Source organism: Hippocampus guttulatus, chromosome 4 (assembly GCF_054856545.1).
Source record: "Hippocampus guttulatus isolate MCC_2025c chromosome 4, RoL_Hgut_1.0, whole genome shotgun sequence".
Classification (NCBI taxonomy): domain Eukaryota; kingdom Metazoa; phylum Chordata; class Actinopteri; order Syngnathiformes; family Syngnathidae; genus Hippocampus; species Hippocampus guttulatus.
The window spans coordinates 13,899,290-13,917,500 of NC_141264.1; the positions used below are offsets into that span (position 1 = coordinate 13,899,290).

An 18,211-nucleotide genomic window follows, 5' to 3' on the forward strand; every position below is an offset into this window, starting at 1 on the left:
CATTACTTCTCATTTGTTCTGTATCTTGGTAGACTTTACCTACTGGGTTTGACCAAGCTGCTACTCTGCCCTTGGACACTTTACCCCCATTCCCTGGACCAAATCAGGTAAGATTTTCTATCCGTTTGGTATTGCTATCTCCCTTGGATTTTGATCCTATTATATACCCGAGAGAGTAAATCACATCTTACTTGTTTGACCTAACAGTCCCAGCAGTTGCCTTTGGGTAATTTGGATGCCCAGCTGAGGAGAGCTCTGAGCCCAGAGACTGTTCAGGGGGGCAATGTAGTCCAGCCTCCAGCAGCCGGTTTCACTCTCGGTCGTTTCCAAGTAAGTTCAGTGTTACAAGGCTAATGTGCTTCATACAGGCTGAGAGGATCAAACCCAAGAATAGTTAATGAAAATTCCGCCTTCTCTCCGCCCAGGTGTCCGTTGCTCCCGATGGTGCGTCCAGTGGGGTTCCAGATCCAGCCAGTGCCGTCTCCTCTTCCTCCCTCACATCCTCCTCCAACTATACTTCCTCCTCCTCCTCCTCATCTTCTTCCTCCTCCCCTTCAAGCCCTGAAAACACCCTCCACCGCTCATCCACTTTGTCCGCCGCAGTGTGTGAAACGGACCACAACAATGGAGACTCCTCTCTCTCTGCTGGTTCTGCCAGCCAACCCCCTACCATAGCAATAGGGCGCTTCCAGGTTTCCACAAGCACCAACGCTTCATCGGGACAACCTGCTCCTTCCAAAGTGGGACGCTTTTCAGTCACAGGTGTGTTGTGGGTTCATCAGCCATTGCTCAGGAGTTATTTCACTTTGCCTTGTCCTCTGTGGATCAGATTTTTCACAATGATTGAGATGGTGAAATTAAAGCGGGGTACACACATACTGATTTAACATGTAAGAGACCCCACACAGATCTCCACAGACAATCATGAGTCTCCCCACCCCTTTCTTTTATGTACTCCTTATCATTGCAAAAACAAATGCGATTTCTAATAAAGTAACGCGTCTGTTATGTGATACACATGCGCACAAAGCATGACGTTGAGTGATTCACCCCCAAAAAAACCACGTAACGTGGCGCAGTGTTTCCAACCTAACCGCAATCAGAAATTTAAATTTGTCATTTCTCTTCAGTGACATCAACAGCAGGTTCCAGCCCATCACACAGTTCGGGTGTCCAAAATGGGCCCTCCTCTTTAGACCCTCATAAAGCACATTCCCCGTACAGCAGCGACAACGACGACGACTCGGGAACAGAGGACGAAGCATTGCAGAAAGAAGTTAGTCGTCTCAGAGAAAGGTACTTGACATCCTCACTGGCTTATAGTATTTTAGCATGTTGCATGGGCCTTCTGAATGCCTCTGTGCTGCATTTCCAGACACATGCTGGAGGTTCAGGCCCTGCAGACCCGGCAGAAAGAGGAAATCGAAGCACTCTTCACCCGACTGGGAAAAACGGCTCCTCCATCCATCCTTTCTCCCGCTGTGGCCATAGCTGGGGGTCGACGCAGGCTCAAGAGCAAAAGCCACAAATCTCCCCGAAGCAGCGGACAACCAAGCCCCATATTCTCTGGTAAGAACACACCACTGGACAGTTGAGCTAATATACAGGGTGTCCAAAAAGTCTGGACTCATTAAAACGGAATCACATGATTGTGACAGGTACGATCAAATTCCAAAATGTGTGTGCGTAAAAAAAAAAAAACCTCTGGCCTATTTTGGGGTATTGAGGAGGAAACAATTCAATTTTGTAAAGTTGGCTCAATTTCTGTTGTTCCTATTTTTTGGCCAAAATAATTCCCCTCGTAAATTTTAATGCATGGTGGCATGCTATGAACGAACATCAGAGGGAGGTGCCCTTCTCAACCCCGCACCGATTGCAGGGACCAGGAGACGTCGCTATTCACACCACTTGGCGATCACACCGAGAAGTCCACCCACCACACTCAACCAAAGCATGCTCGGAAATGCAAGGCATCACCTTTGCCGCAATATACAGTACTTCGTCAACTGCATTTGTTTGGCTTGGCGGTGGGCAAATCTTACTCCCTTCCAAAGCCAGAAATGTATATTTAGCGTGTGTGAAATTCTATGAGAGTGGGTGACTTCATTACGGTGGTGTGGGTGCACTGCTGCATTCATGTGCACCATGGAAAATCGACAACTGTTCACCCCCCGCACAGTTGTAATTTAGAAAGATGCCCTTCGGAATCAAAACACAGCACTGTTTGATTTCACGTTAATCGGTACTCGTTTCATTTTGATTCAGTCTCATTTGTCTAATATGTTCAGAATCTTCAACTTCAGCTCACAGTACTCACGGCTCGGAGTCTACCCCAAAACAAAGTACACCTTTGGCTGCCGAGGCTTCCCAAACAGGAGTGGGAACATCTTTACAAGAACTCAGATCCTCTCCATCCTTACCCAGTCTCAGTTGTTGCTCCACAGGTATGTGTGTGAAAATTCTCAACCGGTTCTCACACTGAGCTGTGACCCTTGACCGTATAGGTGGCAAAAGTACTCACACTCTCTACTAGAAGTACTTCATCAACTTATTAAAATACAGACTGAATTGTGCTTAAGTATAAAAGTGAAAATGAATTTTTACCGCCAATTATATACAAATGACCATTTTGATAACTTGACATGGCAAAAACATTCTTTGCACACAAGAATTTCCCTCTTCAATTTACTTACATCATGCTTGTACTTCAAAGAAAAAAAGTCCTGATTTCTGTGTTTGTGATGAATATGCAAAGAAAACAGATATCAGGAAGGGGGCAAATACTATTTCACTGCACTGTATCTGGAAAAGAAATACTGAAACCGACCTGAAAAATGAATTTACAGTAACAGTGTTTGTAATTTGTTACCTCCTACCACTGCGTGTCACTACCATCCTGAACCTTTTGTTTGTCTCTTGTGTTCCAAGGAGCAAGTGCGACCGACTCCACAAATGGCTCAGGTCCGTACCAGAACCACTCGCTTTCCCTGACCCACGCGAGCGGGCCGGCTTCCCTTGCCACCGCTGCTCACACGCAGAAGTGCAAAGGGACCTTCACGGATGACCTGCACCAGCTGGTGGATAACTGGGCCAAAGACATTAGTCTCTCGCAGGGCAAGAAGGGTCCTAAAACCGGAACACAGGCAGCTCAGGGACATGACGTATGTGATGCAATGCAACTTCATATTTTTGGAGCCGGTTTTGCCAACCTATATTGAGCCACGGCACATATTTTACATTACAGAAGTCTCACAGCACACCACCAAAATAGTCACAAAAACTATTTTTTAGACATTTTAGAGAACACTTTTTTCCACCAGATCAATACCAGTGCGAGTATTCCCTCTTTGAATACTCATCAATACTGAGTCCAGGTACCTCTCCTAGTTTTGATATGTACAATTTTGTTTAACACAATGACAAAAAATTATGAACCAAGACCTTGTCAATCTGCTGCAGTATAGCACCAAATACTAAACCTAAGCGGACCATAAAGCGCCAACACCATGCGTCTGGAGTGTACACAATCATGAGCCTATGTTACATAAACTGCATTGAGTAACTGCGTGAGGCTCATCTATACCTTTAGCTAGCATACTAGCCGAAATAACACGTTTAGCACAAACTGACATGACATCACACACAATGACTTAAACCTTACAACAACCCCAAAATTCCACCAGTTAACACCAATGGAATACATTTGTTCTGGCCTGTACACAAAAACAGAGAATGTCATGTATAATAGAGGATAGGTTCCTCCAAAACGAAACAAAAAACTGAATATATGCAGCGATTCTATGTAATGATCTTTTCCTGGTTCTCAATTCCAGGGAATCCCTCCTGCCAACATGGGACGGAAGTTCTCTGCTCCCGGCTACCTCTGCCCGACCCTCCCCACGCCTGCCAGCACCACCACCGGTACCCCCACCACGACCCACCACCCCAACCCTGCCAATCCCGCCGTCCCCCTGGGCGCCCGGAAAGGCTCCCTGGGCCCGGTCGGCCCGGGTTTCGGGTACGCTTCGGCCTCATACAGCGCTTCTCAGTGGGCAGGACCCACGGGCAACTGCCAGGTCGGCATGCTCACTCCCGCCCAGTACCAGCCGCCCATGACCGCTCCGGTGTCCATGCACCAAGGCTACCACATGGGGACCACCACGCCTGCCACCCAGAAATCAGTCAGCCAGGGAGGATCCAATTTAAGGCCTACGTAGCCCAGTCCAGTTTGAAGCACACGCTCACGAGCTCTCTGTGCTTTACTTTTTTTTTGTTTTGTTTTTTTTTAACAATGATTACATGTCGTCCTCTAAGGCAGATTGAAGTCTGCCGGACCCCGTCAGAGGGAGCGTGCAATACACATACATCCACACAGCATACACTCGGCCCGCCTGTTTGCTGTGAAATTGAGCTGTGATGAGCTGATTGGTCAGCCAAAGATGTCTTTATTTTCTTGTTGTCGAGGGCGGATGTGCACCATGCACAAAAATTCAGGATAGTTGACCTTTTGGGAAAATTTCAGGATGAATTTACAATACATTCGGACCTTTACAGCTAATCTTAATTTGACCGTTTCTTAGCTTTCTGTGGTTGTTCCAGTCTCATATCTTAGTTGTACCCTTCAGATGCCACTCTTCACTTTATTTTCTATGCGTTTCTTTGACTCCTCCAGTCTCTGCTGCATTGTGCTGATGATGCTTTAAGTTGGCTGGCCCCTTCTCTCGCCATTGCAAGGCTTCACATAGTCCAAAACATTGGAAGAGATACACAAAGGCATACAAGCTGAAATGTCTTGGTCAATTAATGAATCAAAGATTAAGAGTGTCATTAGCACGTTGAAATGGAGACTGAAGGAAAGGCATACAAAGGTGTCTCTATATGCCTTTCTGTGTTGCTTCCGGTCTCTGAGGAGTCACAGAAGGACATTGAAGGGGACGGACAGCCTTGGAAAGACTCGTAAGAGACCAGCAAGTCGTACAAAAATGACTAAAGCGTTCAGAACTTTAGACAAAGTTGGTTCTAGTGCATTTTAGGTTCACCCCCGAAATTACACCTGCAGGCCCAACATGCCTCAGTTTTTGTCATTAGTGTACTGTATGTTGTTGTCATTCCAAGCCAAAAGTAGGATGGTGAACACAGAGTAAATATTGACCTGCTTGTGGGAAGCGAGGTTAAGTTGTGTCAGAGAGAGGGAGTGTGCGAGAGCAAGTCGAAAGAGTCTGCAAGTTGAGCAGGAGTGTGACGATGGTTTGCGATATGTACAAGGTGAAGTCAATGCAATAATTAAGGAGAGAAGCAACTGCCCCCTTTTGTAACTGTGGCCTTATTCCCTGAAGACATTTTGTACATAAATATTCAACATATTTATGTCTGGTGTCATTTGTGATTTTGCGTGGGTTTTTTTTTTTTTTTTTTTTAAACAAACATTGACTTGGAATTTAAAACAAACATAAAAAGGCATCCTGGTGTTGAGCGCCGCAAAGTGGAGGCGATGCTGCTGTAAATCACAATATGGCTCGGGAGTGTTGTTTTCTTTTTTTTTGTTGTTGTTTTTGTATTTGTTGGTTTACACTTGAATTGAACGAATCCCACGTTGGTGACACACAAAGACACAAAACTCTCACTCAAGTCAAATAATTTAGCATTTTGTTTGTTTTCAGACAGTCTACAAAATAATTAGCCGCTTCATTAGTGGGGTTCCCTCCTTTTCTGTGGTCTTTTTTTTTGTACTCATCTATTTAATAAACAGAAATGTTCTTTATGGACCTGTATTCAGCCATCAGATTTTGATGTTGTCTCACTGTAATTACTATTAAAGGTTGTTAAACAACATGTAGTTAAAGGAATATTAAAAGTGCAATTGCAGGGTTTGTTATTATCTCAATGTACTCTTTCATCCTGCTGTATATTAAGCTATTCTATCTCCCGGTAGGACTTCCCTGCCCAACCAACCGCTTCCTTCTTACTTTCTTGCTTTTCCTGTTAATTGTACATACTCAAGTTTAATATGCGGCTATCTATTTTTATTTTATTTTGTTTAAATACACACAATGCACCGAGACTAGAAAACGCACTCACACTCTAACCTCGGGAAATGTGAGGAATACTTTTAGTGCCTTGCACCCTCACTTAACAAGTTCTATGACAAGCGGTTGGAACATGTATTCCATGTCTTTGTTCTCAAACTGAAGGTCCATTTACCATTCCACTCAGTCCTGATTTGTAGTGGAGTAACTAGGTGTTTCTAATGGATTACTACTGTCTTACTAGTTGACTGACATCTGTGTGCCACCAGTACCACTGGAGGTCAAATGAACACTTAAACTGCTTTGTGAAAAGCCTTCTGAACATTGATTTGATACCCTTCTCGGGATCCGTGTACTAGTACATTCTCTGTCTTCACTATTTGGACAATTCGGTGCACTCGTAGAATGACAGTGTCTTACTAGTGACTTTTTTTTCCACTACTTCCTGCACTCTAGGAGGAAAACCTCGAGGAGTTCAAGTACCGGTACATGTTACTTTGGGGGGGACCACATTAGTTTATCTGCATTCTACTAGTGACACTCCATGTCAACGAGTAGAATTTTGTCACAACTCGCACTATTAGCAGTTATCAACGAGCGCATATTTTTTTCTCCTCTAGTAACGTAGTTGTCCTACTCAAGCCAAAAAAGTGTATTTGTGAATGAACATTTTATTTGATATTTGTATACAGAACTAGTATCTTCTTCATCCTCACCTTTGGGACAATTCGGCCAACTAGTAGACCAACAGAAGGACTCTCGCTTATGAGTCATGTTATTTCAAATACTCGTCCCACTTTGTATCCTAATACACAATTGAACCTAACTAGTAATCTACTGTGCTGCATTAGTCATGCTTATTGGCTCAAGTAGTTGGCATGCATCACACACTAGTAGCCATCTGTGCACCAAAATAGTCATTATTAGGTTTGCTTCACTCGTCGCGTCTCATCAATTTACTTGTATGCCAAAGTGTTCCTACTTAGCAATGCAGAAATGCCATACAGTGGTGAAAGGCAAACGTTATGAAGACTGTCCTACCATTGTTCCGAATTGATTTACTGTTTAGCGTACTAGTGCATGGATCTTAAATTTGATGTCAAGGATATGGAATATATGTCAAACTGCTTTCCCCACATGTACTATCGAGGCCCCTGTACGCAATGTGAACGCACTGCAATGTAGAGGTTGGAAATGTTCTGGTTATTCGTTGCTTCTACTCTGCTCATTCTTGTGCTTTTGGCTATCTTTTTTTTCTCTCCCTGATTTTTATGGATTTCTCATTAAACCATTTCACAGATGCACTCCAGCGGCCGGCTCATAGTTTGGACAACTAGTTAAAACTTCTCTAGAGAAAAAAGTAAGTTCCTGCAATGCAGAATATGCAAAGTTTTATAGGGATGGAGGGTTCATGGAGTCATTTGCATGCCGATGAGAGTTACTAACTTTACTGACATTGTTTTTTGATATGGGAATACTATTCGGTTTGTTTGCCTTTTCGTGTCATCAACCCCCCCCCCCCCCAATTCACACCCACCAATGTCACACGCACAAGTTGAATAGCGGCGTATATAACTCATTGTGTTCTCTGCATGCCAGCTTCACCGGTGTTCAATCTGATATCCACTGTACAGCACAAACTTAAAAAGATCCGTGAAAGACCTCGAAAAACAAGACGTGAGGCCACTGACACATTTCTGCTCGACTCTTCTTTCCGTATTGATTTCCTGTGATTTGGTGTCTGGTTTTTGTGTATGTTTTTCCACATTGTACAAAATGTAAAAACAAATTAAAAAAATATGAAGTACATTGCCCAGCTTCTTGAATTGGTCTTTGGTATTTTATATATTACAGCAAGATTTAGTCCAGACTTAATTTCAAGTCAAGTCATGATGGAAGCCTTCTCTTACCAAGAAAAACGAATCTCCCAAGATATCTTCTCTCATACTTTTGGGAAATTGTGCTGTGTGCAGTATGAGGGTTATTTTATTAATCAAAAACTTGCAACCTTTTAACATGCAGCATCGATGTGTTGAAACAGCTTACATCAATTCAAATATAAACTGCTAAAACTAATTTATACGAAGGAGGTCAATGTCATGTATCCAGTCGACGTTTCTTCATGGACTGCCCTGCCCGGTATGGACTGGAGGTTTCTGCGGGTACAGGGACAAAACAAAATGATGGTGTACTCGAGTGAAGTAAAAAGAAAGTGCTTAAAATAGATCAGCGGTGGGCAAACTTGTTTCTCAGGGGTGAACGTTTGAGATTCACCATTACAATTACAGGACTCTTGATAATGTATACTCAGTGAGCTGGATTAAATAACGAACCGGTTTGTAAGAGGCCCCCCATGCCAAATTTTTCCCACCCTTGTCTAACCTGTTCTGGCTTGATGTGGACGTCCGTCCTGATTAATCCCCAAGTGTCCTGTAGTGTGCGAGTGCTGCTGCTCCTGCCGCTGCTCGTGCTCTTTCACGGTGGTCCTTTGCGGGGTCTTACTGCGCGTCCGCATCTTGTGACTGTTGGGCGTGCTCGGGCCGAAAGCCCCGCAGGGCCCGTCTGACTCCTCCGTTCCATTCAGGGTGAAATTCCAGAGTTCGAAATCATCTGCGGGGTCAACATGACATTTTTTGTCTTTTCACTGATGACACGATGCTGCGATTGCTACCGTTAATGCTACTGCTTTGCCCATGTTGATCTACAGCATATCTGATTCTGAAGTGGAGCTATATGGGGACTTCCAGTCCACCTGGTGCGTGTGAAGGACTTAAAAAACTGATTATAATCTGAAGAACAGCATCCCCAAATTTAAATATTGAGGTGGAAACAATATGCTTTGGGCTACAAGGCTCGATCGAAGTGAAAAAGCCAATAGGGCAACCGAGGTACGATAGCTCAGTCCATCACCTCCTCCAAAGAGGAGCTCCACGTCCTCGGCCTTCGTGTCCGCCGCCTCCTTCTGCTCCAGCCTCTTGGCCTCCATCTCCTTGCGAAACTTCAGCTGCAGCTGCTGCTGCCGCTGCTTGCGCACCTCCTTGGGGTCCGACGATGATGCCGTGTCCACCAAGGCCTGCCTGGGAGAAGCAATGGTGGGCCATCAGAAGCACTGAACTCCATGACCAAGACTAATATTTGCTCCATGAAAATGTATTCATTTGTTCCTGATAGTCACTTGACTTCAATTCGAAGCTTTTCCCCTTGCGGCATTGCTTCCAGTCCATGTATAAGCATGTGTGCTCTGTTGTCTTATTTTATGGTAAATATTCCGTAAAGTGCTTTGTTAACAGCTAACAGCTGTTGTGAAAGCTACATATAAATAAAAAATTATTTTATTTTTAAATCCTATATTTAAGCGCAGTTAATGTTCAAACTATGCATCATGTTACTGCGGTTTACTTTATAATAATCACACTCAAATGTATTCATAGAGATCAAAAAGCAAGCACTAAAAACTAACTGCAGCTGTATTAACCTGCTGCACATAATAAATATCTAACAGAAACAACACTAAATACAATTTTTAGGAATAACGCATCCACCTTTTTTTGTTTTTAATGAAATTTGAGGCTTACTACTCCATTCTATTTGAAAGTTGGTCATGATGGTGATGGTCATGAGGAGGCTCTACTTTCCATAAAAAGGTTAAGATCGCTACTTTAACCAATCAGATTTCCTCCGAGAGCCAGTGAGCTAGCCCTTGATGGTGTTAGCGCTCGTCCGCCCTCTGATTGGTTGCTCAGAGCAAAACATGTCTGTTGCGACCTCCACAAAATAATACATTGAATCATTTTTGAGTGATCTGCTTCAAATCATGTAGGGGGCACAGTTGTGTGTTTTTATCTTGCCTTCTTGAATAGTTTTGATAGTTTGTATTAATGTGACATAATAGTCAGATAATTCCCCACTCAAGGCATAGGTACCAAATTCACGGACGGCCATGGGAGAATGACGCAGAGGACAACCTGCAGGGTCGGGAGGGTCTTTACCTTGTGCCTTCTCCCTCGCTTTGAACGTCATGAGCGTCAGGGGTGTGAGTCTCGTAGTAGCTCTCTCTCACGTTGCCGTCTCGCCGCTCCAACGGTGTGATGGCGGACCCCAGTTTAGCCTCTCGTACCAGGCTACAGAAACGAGCCTTCTCCACGGTGGGCTCACTTTCCGACCGCTTGGTCTGGGCAGGGTCCAGAGCGGGCAGCGGCTATGTGTCGGGAAAAAGCTTCTTTAAAGGATACATGATGTCAAACTCATTGTGATTGTGGCCTAAATCGTGTGATTATGAAAGCATGTGATGTAATACAGATAGTCAGAAAAAGCCTACTAAAGCAGCTGAACTTTAGTTGGGGCGAATTAGAGGCAATTTAAATGAGGACAGGTGTGTAATAGCTATTGTTTCAATATCTTTTACGGAAGGTCCACCAGCTCACTGGGGTTGCAACTATCAGATACGTTGAGAATGGATTATTTTACGGCCCGTCCCATTGATTTCACATTACTGAACAAAATGTTGTTGCTGTCCAATTGCAGTCGCCATACACAAGCTCTACAGTAACATCTGTGACCTAGAGTGCATGTGATTTCAACAATGGGGGCCTGTCCTGGTGAGTGACAAGGGAGACAGGCGAAGAGATTGTAGAGTTTTCAAGCGGATGTCAAAAATATTTCTTTCCAATGTGTTCTGTGTTCCCCCCACTAGCGCATGCTGGTAACTATTGTGTTTGTGAAATACAAACTAAGCAGCAAAATCCACCCGTTGTCATCCATCTCAGCAGGTGGCCATTTTGCCACTTGCTGTCTATTGAAAATGACATCACAATTGCTCACGGCTCAGCTTTGCGGACGTCACAGGACCAAACTCAGAAAATTTCCTAATCCGTAATCAAAGTAATCACTAGGCAGGGATTATAAGGAACTACCCGTACTGTATATACTGTACTTCACCACCATACACAAAAATCCCCATATGAGCGATTGGGGAATAAGTGAGTTATTCCCAATGTCTTTTTACCTGCTTGGGGATCTTGTTAATTGCCTGAAGGTACGCTTTGTCGAGGATGCAGTTACCAAGCACATTCCCGAAACACCTAAATAAAACACAACGGATGAAAACTATAACAACAACTATGAAGTGGGATGGTAATCTTCCAGTACTTGAGTGCTCTCTTCATGCCATCGGTGACAGCCTCCTTTCTTGCCTTCTCCAGGGACAAAGCTTTAGACTTCAGCCCCTCGCTCACTCCGTAGCCCACATCCTCGTGGAACGCGCCGTCCTGCCAGAAAACATGTATAGCTAATTATTCATGATGATCATCCCAGGATAAATGACACTGTTGTCTTCCTAATCACGATATAGGATTTTTTTTAAATCGTGGACTTTATAGTCAAATGAAAAATAGTTTGGGAACGGTGTTGATTACAGCACTGCAGTCGCATAACTACAATATAATAAACTAGATCAACGGAAGCTAGTGGACGAACTGGAGTTGTGAAAAAACAGCACTTTGAAACAGTAAAAAAGCCTTCAATCACATCTCAGACAGATTTCTAATTCATGTTATTGTGGAGTCAGCCAGCCCTGCCTCAAATGGCTCCAAAAATGCTGCTGGTTGCTTTTGAATTGGAACATGTAAGACTCCCATTCTGGCCTCTCTCCATTGGTTCCCTGTGCATTTTCATGGTCATTTCAATAGGCAGCATTTTGTTTTTAATCTTCCAATGGTCTCACCCCACTATCCAACTCTGAGCTATAGATACTGGGTGTTCTTAAAGCAAAAACAAAAAAAACAACTCATTTTTTTAAGTTAAATGTAAATAGTTTTCATATACTGAAGCAGGAGTATATAAAGAATATAATGCCAGCCATGGGAGCCAAACTGTAGTGAAAAAAAATTTCATCAATTTTATTTGGTTATCACAGTATGTCTTTATTCTGGGACACTGTGCAGTGCAATTTTTCTTGTTTAAAAACATGGATGTTACAAAAAAAAAATGTTTTTGAGGGGCTGGAACGGATTAATGGCATTTTCACACATTTCGGTTAGGAAAGTTGATTTGAGGTACAAGTATTTTGAGTGATGAGCATGATCATAGAATGACTTCAACTTCTATATGAACGTACCACTGCATCACAGAGAGGTGTTTTATGTGAATCCCCGTTGACAGGTTGCTCTACTTACATCAAAAATATTTTGCAACACGCAATGCATCTTGGGATATACCGCTTTTCCAGGGCACATCAGGTATTCACTACTTTTCAAGAGGCATTGCGGGATACATTCAGGACACTATGTAGGCCAAGGGGTAACCTATATGCACTACACATTCAAAGAGCAAAACAAAATGGCAAACTCTCTGTATAAGCCACCACTTAGTGAAGAGGGAGTGATTCCTAACATGGCCATTTGCAACTTATTCCCCACCTTCAGCTGGACTTTGACGAACGCGCTGACACCGACGTAAAACCTCCCGTTAACCAGGTCCACAAAGTCTACAAAGGCAAACATGGAGCGGTGTTGGTCCACGTACAGACCACGGTGGTGCTGGTTGTCATGGTGACACATTACTATGGCAACAGACAAGACTGGCAGAGACCAAGGCATACAGTACCAACATTCTGCTGAGAGATGGAGTGAGACCATCCATTATATCCAAACATCTCATTGGCCAGGCTGATCACACGGTGACCCTCGATGTAGCACACCTGCAACAATGAAATGGTGAAATGGTTTATTGGGCACTCTGTGCATTGATTGCAGGTTGCTTAAATGGGACATATTATGGAAAAATATCTTTTTAATATCCATCCATCCATCCATCTTCTACCGCTTATCCGGGGCCGGGTCGCGGGGGCAACAGCTTTAGCAGGGAAGCCCAGACTTCCCTCTCCCTAGCTACTTCTTCCAGCTCTCCCCGGGGGATCCCGAGGCGTTCCCAGGCCAGCTGGGTGACATAGTCACTCCAGCGTGTCCTGGGTCTTCCCCGGGGTCTCCTCCCGGTGGGACATGCCCGGAACACCTCACCAGGGAGGCGTTCAGGAGGCATCCGAATCAGATGCCCAAGCCACCTCATCTGGCTCCTCTCGATGTGGAGGAGAAGCGGCTCGACTCTGAGCCCCTCCCGGATGACCGAGCTTCTCACCTTATCTCTAAGGGAGAGCCCGGACACCCTGCGGAGAAAACTCATTTCGGCCGCTTGTATCCGGGATCTCGTTCTTTCGGTCACGACCCATAGCTCGTGACCATAGATGAGGGTTGGAACGTAGATCGACCGGTAAATTGAGAGCTTCGCCCTTTGGCTCAGCTCCTTCTTCACCACGACAGACCGATACAACGTCCGCATCACAGCAGACGCTGCACCGATCCGCCTGTCGATCTCTCGCTCCCTCCTGCCCTCACTCGTGAACAAGACCCCAAGATACTTAAACTCCTCCACTTGGGGCAAGATCTCTCCCCCGACCCGGAGGGGGCACTCCACCCTTTTCCGACTGAGGACCATGGTTTCAGATTTGGAGGTGCTGATTTTCATCCCAACCGCTTCACACTCAGCTGCGAAACGCTCCAGTGAGAGTTGGAGAGCCCCGTTTGAAGGAGCCAACAGCACCACATCATCTGCAAAAAGCAGGGATGCAATACTGAGGCCACCAAAACGGACGCCCTCAACGCTTCGGCTGCGCCTAGAAATTCTGTCCATAAAGATTATGAACAGAATCGGCGACAAAGGGCAGCCTTGGCGGAGTCCTACCCTCACTGGAAACGATTCCGACTTACTGCCGGCAATGCGAACCAAACTCTGACATCGGTGGTATAGTGACCGAATAGCCCGTATCAGGGGGTTCGGTACCCCATACCCACGAAGCACCCCCCACAGAACTCCCCGAGGGACACGGTCAAACGCCTTCTCCAAGTCCACAAAGCACATGTAGACTGGTTGGGCGAATTCCCACATACCCTCGAGGACCCTGCTAAGGGTGTAGAGCTGGTCCACTGTTCCACGGCCGGGACGAAAACCACACTGCTCCTCCTCAATCTGAGGCTCGACTTCCTGACGGACCCTCCTCTCCAGCACCCCTGAATAGACCTTACCAGGGAGGCTGAGGAGTGTGATCCCTCTGTAGTTGGAACACACCCTCCGGTCCCCCCTTTTAAAAAGAGGGACTACCACCCCGGTCTGCCAATCCAGAGGCACTCTCCCCGTTGACCACGCGATGTTGCAGAGGCGTGTCAACCAGGACAGCCCCACAACATCCAGAGCCTTGAGGAACTCCGGGCGGATCTCATCCACCCCTGGGGCCCTGCCACCGAGGAGCTTTTTAACCACATCGGTGACTTCAACCACAGAGATAGGAGAGCCCACCTCAGGGTCCTCAGACTCTGCTTCCTCCAAGGAAGACGTGTTGGTGGAGTTGAGGAGGTCTTCGAAGTACTCTGCCCACCGGTTCACAACGTCCCGAGTCGAAGTCAGCAGCGCCCCATCCCCACTGTACACAGTGTTAGTGGTGCACTGCTTCCCCCTCCTGAGACGTCGGATGGTGGACCAGAATTTCCTCGAAGCCGTCCGGAAGTCGGCTTCCATGGCCTCACCGAACTCTTCCCACGCTCGGGTTTTTGCCTCGGCGACCACCGAAGCTGCGTTCCGCTTGGCCAGTCGATACCCGTCAGCTGCCTCTGGGGTCCCACAGGCCATAAAGGCTCGATAGGACTCCTTCTTCAGCTTGACGGCATCCCTTACTGCTGGTGTCCACCAGCGAGTACGAGGGTTGCCGCCACGACAGGCACCAACCACCTTACGGCCACAACTCAGATTGGCCGCCTCAACAATAGAGGCACGGAACATGGTCCACTCGGACTCAATGTCCCCCGTCTCCCCCGGAACATGGGAAAAGCTCTGTCGGAGGTGGGAGTTGAAACTCCTTCTGACAGGGGATTCTGCCAGACGCTCCCAACAAACCCTCACAATACGTTTGGGTCTGCCAGGACGGACCGGCATCTTCCCCCACCATCGGAGCCTACTCACCACCAGGTGGTGATCAGTTGACAGCTCCGCCCCTCTCTTCACCCGAGTGTCCAAAACATGCGGCCGCAAATCCGATGATACAACCACAAGGTCGATCATCGAACTACGGCCTAGGGTGTCCTGGTGCCAAGTGCACATATGGACACCCTTATGTTTGAACAAGGTGTTCGTTATGGACAATCCGTGGCGAGCACAGAAGTCCAATAACAAAACACCACTCGAGTTCTGATCGGGGGGGCCGTTCCTCCCAATCACGCCCCTCCAGGTCTCACTGTCATTGCCCACGTGAGCATTGAAGTCCCCCAGCAGAACAAGGGAGTCCCCAGCAGGAGTACTCTCCAGCACACCCTCCAAGGACTCCAAAAAGGGTGGGTATGCTGAGCTGCCGTTTGGTGCATATGCACAAACAACAGTCAGGACCCGTCCCCCCACCCGAAGGCGGAGGGAAGCAACCCTCTCGTCTACCGGTGTGAACCCCAATGTACAGGCACTGAGCCGGGGGGCAATGAGTATGCCCACACCTGCTCTGCGCCTCTCACCATGAGCAACTCCAGAGTGGAAGAGAGTCCAACCCCTCTCGAGAGAACTAGTACCAGAACCCAGACTGTGTGTGGAGGCAAGTCCGACTATATCCAGTCGGAACTTCTCTACCTCACACACCAGCTCGGGCTCCTTCCCTGCCAGAGAGGTGACATTCCATGTCCCAAGAGCTAGCTTCTGCAGCCGAGGATCGGACCGCCAGGGTCCCCGCCTTTGGCTGCCGCCCAGCTCGCATTGCACCCGACCCCTTTGACCCCTCCCACGGGTGGTGAGACCATGAGAAGGGGGACCCACGTTGCCTCTTCGGGCTGAGCCCGGCCGGGCCCCATGGGTGTAGGCCCGGCCACCAGGCGCTCGCCAACGAGCCCCACCTCCAGGCCTGGCTCCAGAGGGGGGCCCCGGTGACCCGCGTCCGGGCAAGGGAAACTGAGATCCTTTAATTTTTTTTATCATAAGGGGTCTTGGAGCCGTGCTTTGTCTGGTCCCTCACCTAGAACCTGTTTGCCATGGGTGACCCTGCCAGGGGCATAAAGCCCCAGACAACTTAGCTCCTAGGATCATTGGGACACACAAACCCCTCCACCACGGTAAGGTGACGGCTCACGGAGATTTTTAATAGCGTGTGTATAAGCAAGTGAGTCTCTGCAGTGCCTGCCCACCCACCATATTCAGTTGATGTGTATGAATACTGTTCCTGTGACAATTGAAATTTCCCTCATGGGATGAATAATAATCTGTCTGTCTGTCCTCGATACTGTATTTCAGTAAAGCCACCAACATCCGAATGTCACAGGATATTCATGTATGAGGATGCCATGAACCACACAGTTACATTCATTGCAAAATGTAATTTGGCGGTTTGGTATTTAAATGCTGCCTCAACATGTGAAAATGCAATTGAATCTGTATGGGCACTCAGTTAAAGTCAGATAAGCCAGTGATGACTTTGTACAAGTGCCATTAATTTTCAGTCTAGGCAGAGAGGTGTGGAACCTGATCGTGTAAAAGGTAAGTAGAGCTGCACCGAGTTTTGCTCGATACATTGACAACCATTAGCGAATCGTGTCAGCCAAGTGGCACATGGTAGGTGAAGCCATAGATGTGGCAGGAGCGGGAATTTTTTGTGTTTGGTGGTGTGCTCATGCGTCATATTCACAGTGCAGTATATGAAGTGCTGCCTTCATAAGTGAAAATGCAATCAAACCTCCTGGTTCAATCGGGTATGTTTAAATCAATCAATCAAGTGTATAATTCTCGATCCTTGGGGTATTTTGATGAAAGCGTGTGTCAAATTATATTAAGCCACCCGCGTTTTAAATCGTGAGACATACAATGCAAGAGTATTTTAAAGTTACTTTCCAGCTCAAAAACTTGCCTTCTGTCCTCCTCCAGCCAGTCTGGTGCTGATAAATTCTGGCCCCAACTTCTGTCGCAGTGCATTGTGCACAGCCTGCTGCTCCTCGGCTGTATATGCACACTGAATGGGGGAGGGATACAGTACAAATAAGTGGCGATTTGTTCCATTTCTTTCCATTGTGCGCAAGCTCGTTTGGATACATGAAGGGAGTTTGGAGGAAAAACTCTTCTTAGTTGTTTCATCAAGTCCGTCATACCTGGCCGAAGCGCTTGGGAGACGACATTCTCTCCTCGAAAGTGGTGGACATTTTAAATACGCGAGAAAAAAAATAAAGCACAAGAATTAGACGAGTGACGCTAATGGTAAAAAAATATTTGAAATTTCAATGGGCGCGCCGTCTTGTTCGACGTGTCATGTTTTGGTCTTTACACAATTTGAATACCCTTTACTGCCTCAAGTGGTAGGAAGGCGAAACGCGTCCACAGTCCATCCACGGTCAGAGATACTGTACACAAGTCCTCTTGACAGCCACAGAAGGAAACATGGAGCCCAGACATATGGCTAACGAGGAAGACGATGAAGGAACACAAACTGAGCCTTAAAAATGTCTTTGGGGCAAATAAAGTCACCCGTACAGCACTGATGTGATCATTGAATTCGCCAGCATTAATCTTTCAAAGCCCATCAACATTTGTATGTTAGAAATAATAGTGAAAATGTGTTATTTGTTTGTATTCCAGTTGAATGAAATGTTGGAAAATGTAATTTCTTGAAAAAAAAATTGTATCCTTGTCCGAGTGTCCAGATTTTTGGGACACCCTGTACATTTGTGGGTAATGTGGTGTATTCCAGTCTATTGGAAAACCTAACATTGACAACATAGTGCAAGGCATGACGTCCCTGATCCACTGGTGAAATGACGCTTTGATTCTCTCCTTTTTCATCTAGAACTGCTTCAAAGAACAATGATATGCAGGAAAGGTGACTAAGATTGCATGACTGTCCACCTTCTATGCTATGTGTTGTGTTACATTATTTTGTTATTTTATCTAAACTGTTTATGTTATGCTCATGTTAAGAAATCTGCCTTGGGAGTACGGCTGAAAACTAGCATTTATGCTTAGTCCGGCACATTTACACTGTTTATTCTTGTGTTGTTGTTGTGCACTGTGGCAATGAAATAAATTAATTAATTAATTAATTTTAAAAATGGATGACTAAATTTGCCAAATACCAACCACCTGAGATATCCTACATCCTTATATGGTTATATGGTTCA

At 46.0% G+C, this 18,211-nt stretch overlaps 2 protein-coding genes across 7 annotated transcripts in view; one reads left to right on the forward strand and one right to left on the reverse strand.

Annotated features, from left to right (window-relative positions):
• Positions 1 to 7,835, forward strand: part of LOC147206030 (serine/threonine-protein kinase WNK1-like) — a 37,914-nt gene extending 30,079 nt beyond the window's left edge. For all 5 annotated transcript variants that reach the window (XM_086110030.1, XM_086110034.1, XM_086110033.1 and 2 more), the window contains 8 exons: positions 33 to 107; positions 208 to 330; positions 426 to 762; positions 1,131 to 1,296; positions 1,376 to 1,569; positions 2,289 to 2,444; positions 2,929 to 3,161; positions 3,834 to 7,835. In XM_086110030.1, the coding sequence (XP_085966156.1) occupies positions 33 to 107; positions 208 to 330; positions 426 to 762; positions 1,131 to 1,296; positions 1,376 to 1,569; positions 2,289 to 2,444; positions 2,929 to 3,161; positions 3,834 to 4,217 (1,668 nt within the window). In that variant the 3' untranslated portion in view covers positions 4,218 to 7,835. The remainder of the gene's footprint in view (positions 1 to 32; positions 108 to 207; positions 331 to 425; positions 763 to 1,130; positions 1,297 to 1,375; positions 1,570 to 2,288; positions 2,445 to 2,928; positions 3,162 to 3,833) is intronic.
• A 124-nt stretch (positions 7,836 to 7,959) lies between these two features.
• Positions 7,960 to 18,211, reverse strand: part of rad52 (RAD52 homolog, DNA repair protein) — a 10,577-nt gene continuing 325 nt past the window's right edge. The window contains exons 1-10 of one of the 2 annotated variants that reach the window (XM_086110040.1): positions 17,189 to 17,331; positions 16,951 to 17,052; positions 12,630 to 12,723; positions 12,443 to 12,510; positions 11,175 to 11,293; positions 11,032 to 11,107; positions 10,016 to 10,224; positions 8,937 to 9,103; positions 8,409 to 8,636; positions 7,960 to 8,182 (exon numbers count right to left, since the gene is read on the reverse strand). In XM_086110040.1, the coding sequence (XP_085966166.1) occupies positions 8,124 to 8,182; positions 8,409 to 8,636; positions 8,937 to 9,103; positions 10,016 to 10,224; positions 11,032 to 11,107; positions 11,175 to 11,293; positions 12,443 to 12,510; positions 12,630 to 12,723; positions 16,951 to 17,052; positions 17,189 to 17,239 (1,173 nt within the window). In that variant the 5' untranslated portion in view covers positions 17,240 to 17,331 and the 3' untranslated portion in view covers positions 7,960 to 8,123. Of the gene's footprint in view, positions 8,183 to 8,408; positions 8,637 to 8,936; positions 9,104 to 10,015; positions 10,225 to 11,031; positions 11,108 to 11,174; positions 11,294 to 12,442; positions 12,511 to 12,629; positions 12,724 to 16,950; positions 17,053 to 17,188; positions 17,332 to 18,211 lie in introns of those variants that run through there. The other variant, XM_086110041.1, reaches the window with a different exon arrangement.